The sequence below is a fragment of the Panthera pardus genome, unplaced genomic scaffold (genome assembly GCF_024362965.1).
Source record: "Panthera pardus isolate Hobbes unplaced genomic scaffold, ASM2436296v1 HiC_scaffold_13, whole genome shotgun sequence".
Taxonomy (NCBI): Eukaryota; Metazoa; Chordata; class Mammalia; order Carnivora; family Felidae; genus Panthera; species Panthera pardus.
The window spans coordinates 38,579,374-38,593,427 of NW_026526688.1; the positions used below are offsets into that span (position 1 = coordinate 38,579,374).

Here is a 14,054-nt window from a genome sequence, read left to right on the forward strand (position 1 = left end):
TTTCTACCTCTCGCTTACTTGCATCCTCTTGTTATAAAGAATAAATAAATATATAAATAAATAAATAAATAAATAAATAAATACACAAATAAATAAATAGCTTTTAAAAAAAAAGTAAAAGAAAAAGAAAACCAAAGCTGGAGGCTTCACAATTTTGGACCTCAAGCTGTACTATAAAGCTGTAACTGTCAAGACAGTATGGTTCTGGCACAAAAACAGACACACAGAACTACTGGTATTTTGATAGGGAATTCATTGAATCTGTAGATTGAATTGAGCCATTGTTTACAAGTAACAATTCTTCCAATCCGTGAGCATTCCATATCTTATTTGTGTCATTCAATTTCTTTCATCTACGTTTTATAGTTTTCAGAGTACAGATCTTTCCTCTTCTTGGTTACATTTATTCATAGGTATTTTATTTTAGTCTTTTTAATGCAATTGCAAATGGGAGTTTTTGAAACAATTTTTCTCTTTCTGGTAGTTTACTAGTATATAGAAACACAATGGATTTTTGTGTATTAATTTTGTATCCTACAACTTTTCTGAACTCATTTATTGGATCCAGTAGTGCTTTGGTGGAGTCTTTAGTGTTTTCTATATTTGCTATCATGTCAATCTGCAAAAAGTGATAGTTTTACTTCTTTCTTACCAAGTAAGATGCCTTTTGTTTTCCTCATCTGATTGTTGTGTCTAATACTGTGAGAATAAAAGTGGCAAGACTGAGAATCCTTGTCTTCTTCCTGATCTCAGAGGCAAAGCTTTCAGCCTCTTACCACTGAGTACCATGTCAATTGTTTGTCAGTATTTGTCATATATGGCCTTTATAAAGTTGAGGGTATATTTCCTACTTAACCACTTTGTTAGAAGTTTTCATCATGAATGGATGTTAACATAAGTTGGAGCATGTCATCACTGCTCAAAATTCTCCAGTGGTTTCTCATCCTTAAAAATCCTTCTCAACCTCAAATCCTCAAAATGGCCTAGAAATAGCAAAGCCTACTCTTTTTAAAAAATGTTTATTTATTTATTTTGAGAGAGAGAGAGAGTGAGCAGGGAAGGGGAGAGAGAGAGTGAGGGAAACCCAAGCAGGCTCCACACTGTCAGCACAGAGCCTGATGTGGGGCTTTATCCTACAAACCACGAGATCATGACCTGTGCCAAAATCAAGTCGGATGCTTAACTGACTGCACCATCCAGGTGCCCTGCAATGCCTACTCTTACTGCTGTTTACTACTTTATTTTTCTCCTTAGTATTTCTCTCAGGCTTATATTTAACGTATAAAGAATGCTGTTCATCTTTTTTCTGCCAGTACTAGAATGCAATCACATGAGGGTAAGGACTTTGCCTTTGCTTACTAATGTATCTCCAGAACAGAGAACACATAGTATACACTGAATATATGTTAAATGTATGAATGGAAAGAGGGAATAAATATGAAAAAATAAATTTTCTCAATAAAATATCACTTACTTTGAGCTCCTAATATGGAAAATCCTATAAAAATAAAAATGATACGTATATAAACATAGAAGTAGATGTCTGATGAATTCCTAAGCCAGTAACCCCTAGGGACATACTTAAATCTTCAGTGTTCTACCATTCCCATGTTTTCCACAAAAACACTAAGGCACAGGGCTGACCCTGTGGAGCAGTACTGAGACTCATGAGCCTCTACTCAGCAAAGACTTGTGCATATTCTCCCCATGTCCACATTTACTTGACCATGGCTGTCATGTTGACATGCAGGGCAAACCCTGCACTGTGCAATGACAGGCAGGTTGCTATGCTTAAAACAGGGGTTGTCTCTTTCCCTCCCTCTGCAAAGAAAAAAAAATAGTTTGTGTGATATTTTTGAGGTTCTTAAAACATAGACATATTTTCTGAGCATCTCATATAGCAGTAAATGAAGACCCAATTTTTACTACCCACTTTGAGCTCACTAAATAAAGTGAGAAATGGGATCACTATGTGGTTCTTTATTTGGATAGTTACTAGATCTCATTCTGACATGAAGAGCAGCTTCTACTTTGACCTTCTAACAAAAGCATCCATTATAAAAATAAGGAGTTTTCAATGGTCATTTATATCTGAATTCCCCTGCCTGATCATTCTTACATGTAACTTACATGTAACATATCAGGATCATATTTACCTGTGGGTAACTACTTTGATACTAACTGAAGAAATTAGACTCCCTGGGTCTGAGAGTAGTATCCTTGTCAACATTAATACAGGAGGGAATCTGGTGTTGACAGTAAATAATAACAATATTAAAATTTTATACCCTCACTCTGACATAATGTTCATAACCAGATGGTAAAAAAGGGAAGAAACAACAGAAAACTGAATGTTTTAATATAATTTCATGCCACAAAGTAATCCTTATGCAAGAGTTAATATACTTCAGGTAGGGCAAGTTGAAAATGAGATGGGATATATGGGGTGCCTGGATGGCTCAACTGGTTAAGAGTCCGACACTTGATTTCTGCTCAGGTCATGATCTCATAGTTTGTATGATCCACTGAGCCCTATGACTGGCTCTGTGCTGGCAGCGTGAAGAGCCTGCTTGGGATTCTCTCTCTCTCCTTCTCTCTCTGCCCCTCCCCTGCTTTTGTGCATGCTCTCTCTCAAAACAAATAAATTAAAAAAATTTAAAAAGTCTAAAAAAATGAGATGGGATACAAAAACTGAGTGAGAAGCCCTGTGGCAGTGAAAAGATTAGTCTTGGGGTCAGGTGGACTGCTGCTGACACTGACACTAACTAATAAGTATGGCATTTTTTAATTTTCCTAAATTATTATTCACTCTTTGTTATGTAGCACTTTCAGGTATGTTTCTTCCATTAAGAAGGGCAAAGATATTTTGAGAATAAGAAGATGTACCTCAGGGACAGTTTGCTGCCTTTGGCCAAGTTACTAAAATTTTTGTCTTAGTTTATGCTGATTCATTCTCAGATAACTTCTAAGACATTTCTAGGCAATATGCTCAGCTTCTGTCCTTAGGAATTCTCCAACAGTGTGAATAGATTAGCTATCAAAATAATTTGAGATGGGATTTTATCAAATACAAGTCCAATAGCTACTCCCTACAGAAAAGCATCTACACATTGTTTTTGTGGCTTTGTCTATTTAGTAAGCTCTCTCCTTTCATTTTATTCTTAAGATTTGCTACTTTCATGAAGACTTCTGTGACCATCAACAACCAAACAAAATTCATATGATTAATGGCTACTTTTTCTACAAAAACAAAGTTCTTTTTTCAGTCTGTAACCTCCTGATGACTTTTTTTATTGTTTGCTATATTAGCTTATTAAACAGTTTGTCTTTTAATTTTTTTTAACATTTATTCATTTTTGAGAGTGAGAGAGACACAGCATGAGTATGGGAGGGGCAGAGAGAGAGGGAAACACAGAATCTGAGGCAGGTTCCAGGCTCTGAAATGTCAGCACAGAGCCTGATGTGGGGCTCGAACCCACAGACCACGAGATCATGACCTGAGCTGAAGTTGGATGCTTAGACAACTGAGCCACCCAGGCGCCCCTAAACAGTTGGTCTTTAATTACCTATAACAATACTTCCCAGTATGTGGAAAACAATATCCCTTTTCACTAGCAGCAATGCCTACTAGGGAGGAATGAAAAATATCATGTCTAAGGGAAGCAAGCTGTTGCTTAGGTTGAATGTTAACTGCCTACTAAAAGAAACAAAAACAAAACAAAAACCCAAGTATTGATTTTATTTGAAAAGAAGTTTAATCAGATCCACATATAAATTTACATGTATCTGATCAGTTTATTTTCTCTTGAGCTCTGCATACCATTTATTTCATTTAACAGTACACTGTCTCCTTTTGATTTCTGATACATGAATACAGTAGTAACAATCTGAATGAAAATAACACTGTGCTGGCAATTTTAACTTAATACTGCCTTTTACATTCAGACCTCACTGCTCTAGCAATCAAATCCTGAACACATTTTCTCCTGACATTTCCCTTTCTCACGCAGGAAGGGTAAAAGGCCATTTTAAAATGAAATGAGGAGAAAATCAATAATGTCATGTACATAGCAAAACACTACTAGATTTTTACAATGGAAAGCAAATAAACTAAAAACTAAAAACAAGCAAACAATGCAAGAAGGAACTCTTGAAGTAACTGCTTTTCAAATAAATACTGTTCATCTCTACTTTTCATTCTATGGAATTATGGTAGAATTGATTTGAAGAGACTTTCTCCTTGAAAAGCTGGCTCATCAACTACTAACTGCTAACTTAAGACAGCAATTACATTCAAGACAGCTTTCTGTAAGTTCTTATCTGAAAGCTATGCTAGGACTTAACATTTAAAAAAAATAAATTTTTAAAAGAATTTTTTCTCTATGTTACTCCCATATTAGGCTTTAGCATGTAGTGGTAACCCACTGCCTAAATATAGCAAATACACACATTTCAATTTGTATAGTTTGTATTTGTGGCTTTCTGGGAAAATGTGAGGAAACTTGAATTCCATTTTTCCATTTCAGTCTACTGTTTGGCTCTATTGTTCTCTAAATGGAATTTGTGACTTCTATTTCAAAAAATTTTAAAACAAAAAGCTTGCTTTTATATAATAATAAGTGGAAGAGGTCAGAGGGCTTTAATATAGACAAAAAAGGACTGGATTTATACAGAGCTTCATTGTCTCCATTCTTTTGCTCTTGGGCCTCCCAGTCCAGATATTCCTATGGCATTTCATCTTTGCCAGGTGGTAACTCAGCCCTAATACACTGCTTCTAAAGAGTTCTCCCGTGGGTCATTTAGAAAGAAAGGAGAGCTGAATGGCCATCATTGGACCCTCTCCTACCTTCTGGTCTTGCTACTGCCCTCCTCAGGGCCCACCTGGCTTCCAGGAATGAGAGGGCGGATCCCCTGTACTGCTTTTTATTTTTGCAGGACAACAACTCCATCTTTGGTGGAAAAGAAAAACACTTGGGTTGTTAAGGAGAATATACCTTAATTCCTTGATTTCTGCTGAGAAATAATTTTTAAAACACTGCTACCTCTTACCTCTCTCTTTCTTTGTTTCTCTAGCTCTCAAACCCTTTCTATAAGCTCAGTCTGTATTAGTACACAGATTTCTATCTCTTTTTAAAAAATTTAACTCAAAATTCTTAATTTAAAAGCCCAAAAACTTACTTAGAAAGTAGTACACATTTTATTTTCTCTGTGGAATATTTAAGAAGTGTTTAGTTCCAATTGTTTAGTTCCAATCCACCAATGGGGCAATCCCACAGAGAACTGTAATCCACAAGGCTTCTGGCTCTGGGGGCTCCAGTTATGCCTATTCCCAATGGCTCTACACAACTTGGCCTTGTGTGAGGGATTTGACAGCAGACAAGTATAAAGTTAACTGTAAAAGAAAATTCACTCCGGGTTAATGGGATTAAAATGTTTGCTTTAGGGGTGCCTGGGTCGCTCAGTCGGTTAAGTGCCTGACTTGGGCTCAGGTCATGATCTCACAGCTCATGGGTTTGAGCCCTGCATCAGGCTCTGTGCTGACAGCTCAGAGCCTGGAGCCTGCTTCAGATTCTGTCTTTCCCTCTTTCTCTGCTCTTCCCCCATTCATGCTCTGTCTCTCAAAAATGAAATTAAAAAGTTAAAAAATATTAAAATGTTTGCTTTAAAAAAATGGAAAAGATATTTTCTTTTGAAACACAGGGATATGATGTCAAATTTCTACAAACTCAAGGTAAGTAATTTGAGCTAGAGATTTATCTGGACAAATAATTAAATTTAACTCTTGTGGAATAAAAGTTTGTCTCTTGGGATGCCTGGGTGGCTTAGTTGGCTCAGCATCTGACTTCAGCTCAGGTCATGATCTTAGAGTTTGTAAGTTTGAGCCCCGCATCAGCTCTGTGCTGTCAGCTCCGAGCCCACTTTGGATCCTGTCTCGCTCTCCCTCTGCCCCTATGTAACTTGTGCTTTCTCATTGTCTCTAAAATAAATAAAAACATTAAAAGAAAAGTTTGTCCCTCTTGTCCCTCACCAAACTTTTCCTTATGGAGCTCACATCTAAAACAAAAGTTTAGTCTGTTATGGCAACATTTTTATAAGTCATGCTGTTAATCTTTTGGTTTATATCTTGTTTATACTTCTCCTTATATTGGAATTCCCTAAAGTCATACAAGGTAACCCTCAGCAGCACATTCCCAGAGTCTTCACTACAACTTGTTTGCTAGACTCACAGCTCCAAAAAGGGTCATAGGGAAACAGGGTCAGTCTTTCCAGGAAACATTTAAAGTAGGTTTGAGGAGGCTTTGAAAGACTTTGGCTTTAAAATACCTTCCCCACTAATCTTCCATGACATTTCATCCCTGAGATTTATTAATTGCCTTTTGAGCTTAAAGTAGTTTTACACATTCTGTATTCTCAGTTCAAATGTCCCTTTAAATGGGAAGTACCATAAGCTACGATCTTACTGGTTCTGTGTCCAATTTTGAGCTTGTCTTGATAAAGCATCTTCCAACCAGTGGAGTCAGAACACCAAGCAACCATACCTTGTCTAAGTCCCTTGCTCCCTCCAGGTCTCAGGTTCCACATAGGCAAAATGAGGGGGTGGGGCCACTTTCCAGCTGTAAACCTTCCAGGATTCTCTAAATAGGTGAGAGCTACTTAGAAACAACATATATGAAAGAAGACACAATACTGATCCTTGGGAGGAAAAGGTGAACCAGAAAACGGGGAATAGGACACTAAAGGCAAATGGGAAAACCAGCCATGGTTTACTTATTTCACAATTTTGCCAAAGGCCAGACCTGGTCAGGGAAGAAACCTGCTGTGAAAGCACCTTGCACATTCCTTGCTGTGTGTGTGAGCAGAACCTCCAGGAGGAACATAAGTAGACAAATTATTGAGTGTTCCTGAAAAATGTCTATGACACAAGTAGAACCAATTTCTAGTCTTCCAAAGAATGCTGTGCTGAAAATTCCTATAGCAAACATCTCTTGGCTTGCATATGGTTTTTTTCCTAATATTTCCAGAAAAAAAATTAAAGAACAGTTTATATTTTCATTATAAGTCTATTGAGTAATTTTTAACTAGAAACACCTACACAATCTCAATAGCCTGTCCAGCCCCCCAACTCAAAAGACTCTTCATCTCAGATCAAGAACTTAAAATTTAAAACTCTTACATCAAAAGCATACATATTCTTCTAGAATATGTTAGGAAGGAGGAGCCAAGTTGGCAGAACAGCATGGAAGTTTTTCTTGCATCTCGCATTCATGAAATACAGCCAGATCAACACTAAACCATCCTGCACACCTAGAAAACTGATTTGAGGATTAAGCCAACAATCTGCACAATCTGAACCACAGAGCTCAGCAGGTATGTGGTGGGGAGAGGTGAACTGGGGGTAGAGTGAAGCCACAGAGGGCAGGGAGTTGTTTTTGCATGTGAAGAGAGGACGGAGTTGGGGGGAGAATATGGGAAATCCCCCCCACAAAAAGCAGCTGGAGAGAAAGTGGAAAAGTGGAAACAGCTGCAAGGACTGAACTAAAAAGGGAGAAAGGAGAAAGGAGAGGATTTAAATTTCATTAAGACTCTATGAATGGGGGGGGGGGGGTGCAAAGACTGAAACTCTGCAGTTCGATACCTGGTGGTGCTCTGGTGAGAAGGACAAATCCTCAGGAGCAGGGTAAAGTCTGGGGGTCTTCAGGCCACATGGGGAGAGTCAGTTCCCCTGCTGGGAAGACATCTGGTAGAGGCTGTGTGCCCCCACCCCCCCGACCAGGTAAAGGCACCAATGGACCTGGGAGAACAACCACATTCACTGGTACTGGAACAAGGTTGTTAAGGGTGAAGCCTGGTGCCAGATGTGTGTTGTGATTTTCCATAATCCCTGAAGTGCTGCTGCCACACAATCACGTGAACTTTTTCTGGGATGGGCTGGCACCCAGCCACAGTCTCTGGGCATCGGCAGCAGCACAGTCCCGCAAATGCTCCTGGGTATGGCTGGCACCCAGCCATTACTCAGTGAGACCCTCCCACAGAGGGGAAGAATAGGTCAAAGCTGCAGTCCCTCAGAAGTAAGGGGTCAGGAAAACAGCCACATCTGAGATAAAACTCAGGAGGGAGGTGTTGCTTGGGGCTTGCTCAGGGACAGTGCAAAAGCGGGGAGTGGACAGAAGCTGGAGACAAAGGACAGGTGCATGATTGCTGATTGGGGAGAACAGAGTTATGATAGCAGAGACTGGGTACCTGGGTGATGCCATTTTCACCCTTCCCGCGCATCCACATACACATCTACAAGCGCCACAACAATCCACCCCAGTAAGCTAAGCAGCGCCATCTAGTGGGGAACAGAGCCGTTACACTAAGCCCCACCCAACTGGGCCAACTTCGCTCTTCATGAACACCAAAAGTCTCTCTGCCTGCTTAGTTAATGGATTATAAAGCGCTTCATAGTTTGACTTCTAGGGGAAAATGAAATAATTTCAATCTTATTTCAGTCTGCTCACTAGTCCATCTATTCAATTTTATTTTCTCTTTTTCATTTCTTTTCTTCTTCTTGAACACAGAAAGAAAAAAAATATTTTTATTTTCAATTTTTATTAAAAATACTTTTAATTTTTTTATGCTATATATTTTTTACTTTTTTGTAAGTTTTTCAAATTCTATTTTACTTCCATCATTTGATTTTATTCTATTTCATTGTATTCATTTTTTCAAATTTTCAAATGATTTCCTTCCCCTCCCCCACATTTCTCTCTAATCTATCAAGCCCCTGTTAACACCCAGACAAAAACACACCTATGATCTAGCATCATTTATTTGATTTTTGTGTGTTTTTAATTTTTTAATTTTAATATTTTTATTTTAATTTTTCTATCTCATTAATTCCTTTTCTTCCTTCAAAATGATGAAATTCATGAATTCACCCCAAAAGAAAAAGCAGGAAGAAACGATAGCCAGGGACTTAACCAACACAGATACAAGAAGATGTCTGAACCAGAATTTAGAATCATAATAATAAGAATACTAGCTGGAGTCTAAAATATATTAGACACTTTCTGTGGAGATAAAAGAAGTAAAAGCTAGTCAGGATGAAATAAAAAATGTTATAACTGAGCTGCAATCTCAAATGGTTGCCACAGCATCAAGGATGGATGAGGCAGAGCAGCGAATCAGCGATAAAGAGGACAACCTCACAGAGAATAATGAAACAGAAAAAAAGAGGGAGACTAATGCAAAAGAGCACAATTTAAGAATTAGAGAAATCAGTGACTCCTTAAAAAAGAACAACGTTAGAATCATAGGGGTCCCAGAAGATGAAGACACAGAAAAAGGAGTAGAAGGGTTATGTGAGCAAATCATAGCAGAAAACTTTCCTAACTTGGGGAAAGACACAGATATCAAAATCCAGGAAGCACAGAGGACTCCCATTAGAGTCACCAAAAACTGACCATCAACAAGGCATATCATAGTCAAATTCACAAAATACTCAGGCAAGGAGAGACTCATGAAAGCAGCAAGGGGAAAAAATTCCTTAACCTACAAGGGAAGACAAATCAGGTTTGCAGCAGACCTATCCACAGAAACTTTGGCAGGCCAGAAAGGAGTGGCAGATTATATTTAATGTACTAAATTGGAAAAAAAATGCAGCAAGAATTCTTTATCCAGCAAGACTGTCATTCAAAATAAGAGGAGGGATCAAAAGCTTCCCAGCAACATAATGGCAATAAATTCATATCTTTCAGTACTCATTATAAGCAACATAATGGCATAAATTCATATCTTTCAGTACTCACTCTAAAGGTCGATGGACTAAATAATACAATCAAAAGACATGGATAAGAATGGTAAGAAGAAAAGATCCACCTATATGCTGTTTACAAGATACCCACTTGGGACCTAAAGACAACTTCAGATTGAAAGTAAGGAGATGGAGAACCATCTATCATGCTAATTGTCAACAAAAGAAAGCCATAATAGCCATACTTATATCAGACAATCTAGAATTTAAAATAAAGACTGTAACAAGAGATAAAGAAGGGCATTATATAATAATTATGGGGTCTATCCACCAAGAAGACCTAACAATTGTAAACATTTATGCTCCAAATGTGAAGCACCCAAATATATAAATCAATTAATCACAAACATAAAGAAACTCATTGATAATAACCATAATAGTAGGAGACTTCAACACCCCACTCACAGCAATGGACAGATCATCTAATCAGAAAATCAACAAGGAAACAATGGCTTTGAGTGACACATGGGACCAGATGGACTTAACAGATATATTCAGAACACTTCATCCTAAAGTAGCAGAATATACATTCTTTTCCAGTGCACATGGCATGTTCTCCAGAATAGACCACATACTGGAACACAAAACAGCCCTCAACAAGTACAAAAAGATCGAGATCATACCATGCATATTTTCAGACCACAATGCTATGAAACTGGAAATCAACCACAAGAAAAAATTTGGAAAGACAAAAAATACTTGGAAACTAAAGCATATCCTAGTAAAGAATGAATAGGCTAACCAAGAATTAAAGAGGAAATTAAAAAGTGCATGGAAGCCAAGGAAAATGATAACACCACAGCCCAAAACCTCTGGGACACAGCCAACATGTCATAAGAGGGAAGTGTACAACCATTCAGGCCTTCTTAAGTAAGGAAGAATGGTCTCAGAAACACAACGTAACCTTACACCTTGAAGAGCTGGAAAAAGAACAGCAAATAAAACCCAAAACACAGCACAAGACAGGAAATAATAAAGATTAGAGTAGAAATCAAAACTATCAAAAAAAAAAAACAAAACACAGAACAGATCAATTAAACCAGAAGCTGGTTCTTTGAAAGAATTAACAAAAGTGATAAGAAAAAGGAAGGACCCAAATAAAATCAAGAATGAAACAGAAGAGATCACAACTAACACAGCAGAAATACAAACAATAATAAGAAAATATTACCAGCAATTATACGCAAATAACATGGGCAATTTGGAAGAAATGGACAAATTCCTAGAAACATAGACACTACAAAAACGGAAACAGGAAGAAATGGAAAATTTGAACAGACCATACCAGTAAAGGAACAGAATTAGTAATAAAAAAGCTCCCCCCAAAAAAAGACTCCAGGGTCAGATGGTTTTCCAGGGGAATTCTACCAAACATTAAGGAAGAGTTAACACCTATTCTCTTGAAAGAGCTGTTCCAAAAAATAGAAATGGAAGGAAAACCTCCAAACTCTTTCTATGAAGCCAGCATTACTTTGATTCCAAAACCAGACAGAGACCCCACTAAAAAGCAGAACAACAGACCAATTTCCCTGATGAACATGGATGCAACAAGATATTAGCCAACTGGCTCCAACAACACATTAAAAAAATTATTCACCATGACCAAGGGGATTTATACCTGGGATGCAGGGCTAATTCAATACCTGCAAAACAATCAATATAATTGATCACATCAGTATAAGAGAGGACAAGAACCATATGATCCTCTCAATAGATGCAGAGACAGCATTTGACAAAATACAGCATCCTTCCTTGATAAAAAAACCTCAAGAAAGTAGGGATAAAAGGATCATACCTCGAGATCATAAAGACCACATATGATAGACTCAACGTGAATATCATCCTCAATGGGGAAAAACTGAGAGCTTTCCCCCTAAGGTCAGGAACAAAACAGGGATGTCCACTCTCGCCACTGTTATTCAACACAGTATTGGAAGTCTTAGCCTCAGCAATCAGACAATACAAAGAAATAAAAGGCATCCAAGTCAGCAGGGGGAGGTCAAACTTTCACTCTTCGCAGATGACATGATACTCTATATGGAAAATCCAAAAGATTCCACCTAAAAACTGCTAGAACTGATCGGTGAAAGCAGCAAAGTTGCAGGATATAAAATCAATGCACAGGTTGCATTCATATACACCAATAATAAAGCAACAGAAAGAGAAATCAAGGAATCGATCGCACTTACAACTGCACCAAAAACCATAAAATACCTAGGAATAAATCTAACCAAAGAAGTGAAAAATCTATACACTGAAAACTATTGAAAGCTTATGAAAGAAATTGAAGACACGAAAAAATGGAAAAAGATTCCATGCTCCTAGAGAGTTAGAACAAATATTGTTAAACAGTCGATACTACCCAAAGCAATCTACATATTCAATGCAATCCCTATCAAAATAATACCAGCATTCTTCACAGAGCTAGAACAAACAACCCTAAAATGTGTATGGAACCAGAAAAGACCCTGAATAGTCAAAGCAATCTTGAAAAAGAAAACCAAAGCAGGAGGCATCACAATCCCGGACTTCAAACTGGGTTACAGAGCTGTAATCATCAAGACAGTACATACTGGCACAAAGACACTCAGATCAATGGAACAGAATAGAGAACCCATAAATGGACCCACAAATGTATGGCCAACTAATCTTTGACAAAGCAGGAAAGAATATCCAATGGAATAAAGACAGTCTCTTCAGCAAGTGGTACTGGGAAAACTGGACAGCGACATGCAGAAGAATGAACCTGGTCCACTTTCTTACACCATACACAAAAATAAACTCAAAATGGATGAAAGACCTAAATGTAAGACAAGAAGCCATCAAAATCCTCGAAGAGAAAGCAGGCAAAAACCTCTTTGATCTTGGCCACAGCAACTTCTTACTCAAACGTGTCCGGAGGCAAGGGAAACAAAAGAAAAATGAACTACTGGGTCCTCATCAAAATAAAAAGCTTCTGCACAGCGAAGGAAACAATCAGCAAAACTAAAAGGCAACCGACAGAATGGGAGAAGATATTTACAAATGACATATCAGATAAAGGGTTAGTATCCAAATCTACAAAGAACTTATCAAACTCAACACCCAAAAAAACAAAGAATCCAGTGAAGAAACAGGCAAAAAGCATGAATGGACACTTCTCTAAAGAAGACACCCAGATGGCCAACTGACACATAAAAAAAGGCCCAACATCATTCATCATAAGGGAAGTACAAATTAAAACCACAATGAGATACCACCTCACACCAGTCAGAATGGCTAAAATGAACAACTCAGTCAACAACAGATACTGATGAAGATGCAGAGAAACAGGATCTCTTTTCCACTGCTGGTGGGAATGCAATCTGGTGTAGCCACTCTGGAAAACAGTATGGAGGTTCCTCAAAAAACTAAAAAAATAGAACTGCCCTACAACCCAGCAATTGCACTACTAGGTATTTATCTAAGGGATACCAGTGTGCTGTTTTGAAGGGATACGTGCAGTCCAATGTTTATAGCAACACTATCAATAATAGCCAAAGTATGGAAAGAGCCCAAATGTCCATCAATGGATGAATGGATAAAGAAGATGTGGTATACACACACACACACACACACACACACACACACACACACACACACACAATGGAGTATTACTCAGCAATCAAAAAGAATGAAATCTTGCCATTTGCAACTACATGGATGGAACTGGAGGGTATTAAGCTAAGTGAAATTAGTCAGAGAAAGACAAATATCATATGGCTTCACTCATATGAGGAATTTAAGAGACAAAAACAGATGAACATAAGGAAAAGGAAACAAAAATAATATAAAAACAGGGAGGCAGACAAAAACATAAGAGACTCTTAGGGGCACTTGGGTGGCTCAGTCGGTTAAGCATCTGACTTCAGCTCAGGTCATGATCTCGCAGTTTGTGGGTTCGAGCCCTGCATCAGGCTCTGTGCTAACAGTTCAGAGCCTGGAGCCTGTTTCGGATTCTGTGTCTCCTCCTCTCTCTGCCCCTCTCCTGCTCATGCTCTGTCTCTCTCTGTCTCTCAATAATAAATAAATGTTAAAAAAAGACTCTTAAATATGGAGAACAAACAGAAGGTTACTGCAGGGGTTGTGGGAGGGGGGACGGGCTGAAAGAGTTGGGGGTGTTGGGGGGCCTACTTCTGAAATCATTGTTGCACTGTATGCTGGCTAACTTGGTGTAAATTGGGGGGGGATTAAAAAAGAATATATTAGGAAAAAAATCTAATGTAGTTAGACAGAGATA

At 38.1% G+C, this 14,054-nt stretch overlaps 1 protein-coding gene across 18 annotated transcripts in view; it reads right to left on the reverse strand.

Annotated features, from left to right (window-relative positions):
• PSD3 (pleckstrin and Sec7 domain containing 3) overlaps window positions 1-14,054 on the reverse strand; it is an 800,398-nt gene that overhangs the window by 31,332 nt on the left and 755,012 nt on the right. The window contains exon 20 of one of the 18 annotated variants that reach the window (XM_053900978.1): window positions 4,750-4,949. The exons of the other annotated variants lie outside the window; for them this stretch is intronic. Coding sequence (XP_053756953.1) covers window positions 4,800-4,949 — 150 coding nt within the window. The 3' untranslated portion in view covers window positions 4,750-4,799. Of the gene's footprint in view, window positions 1-4,749; window positions 4,950-14,054 lie in introns of those variants that run through there. 18 annotated transcript variants of the gene reach the window in all.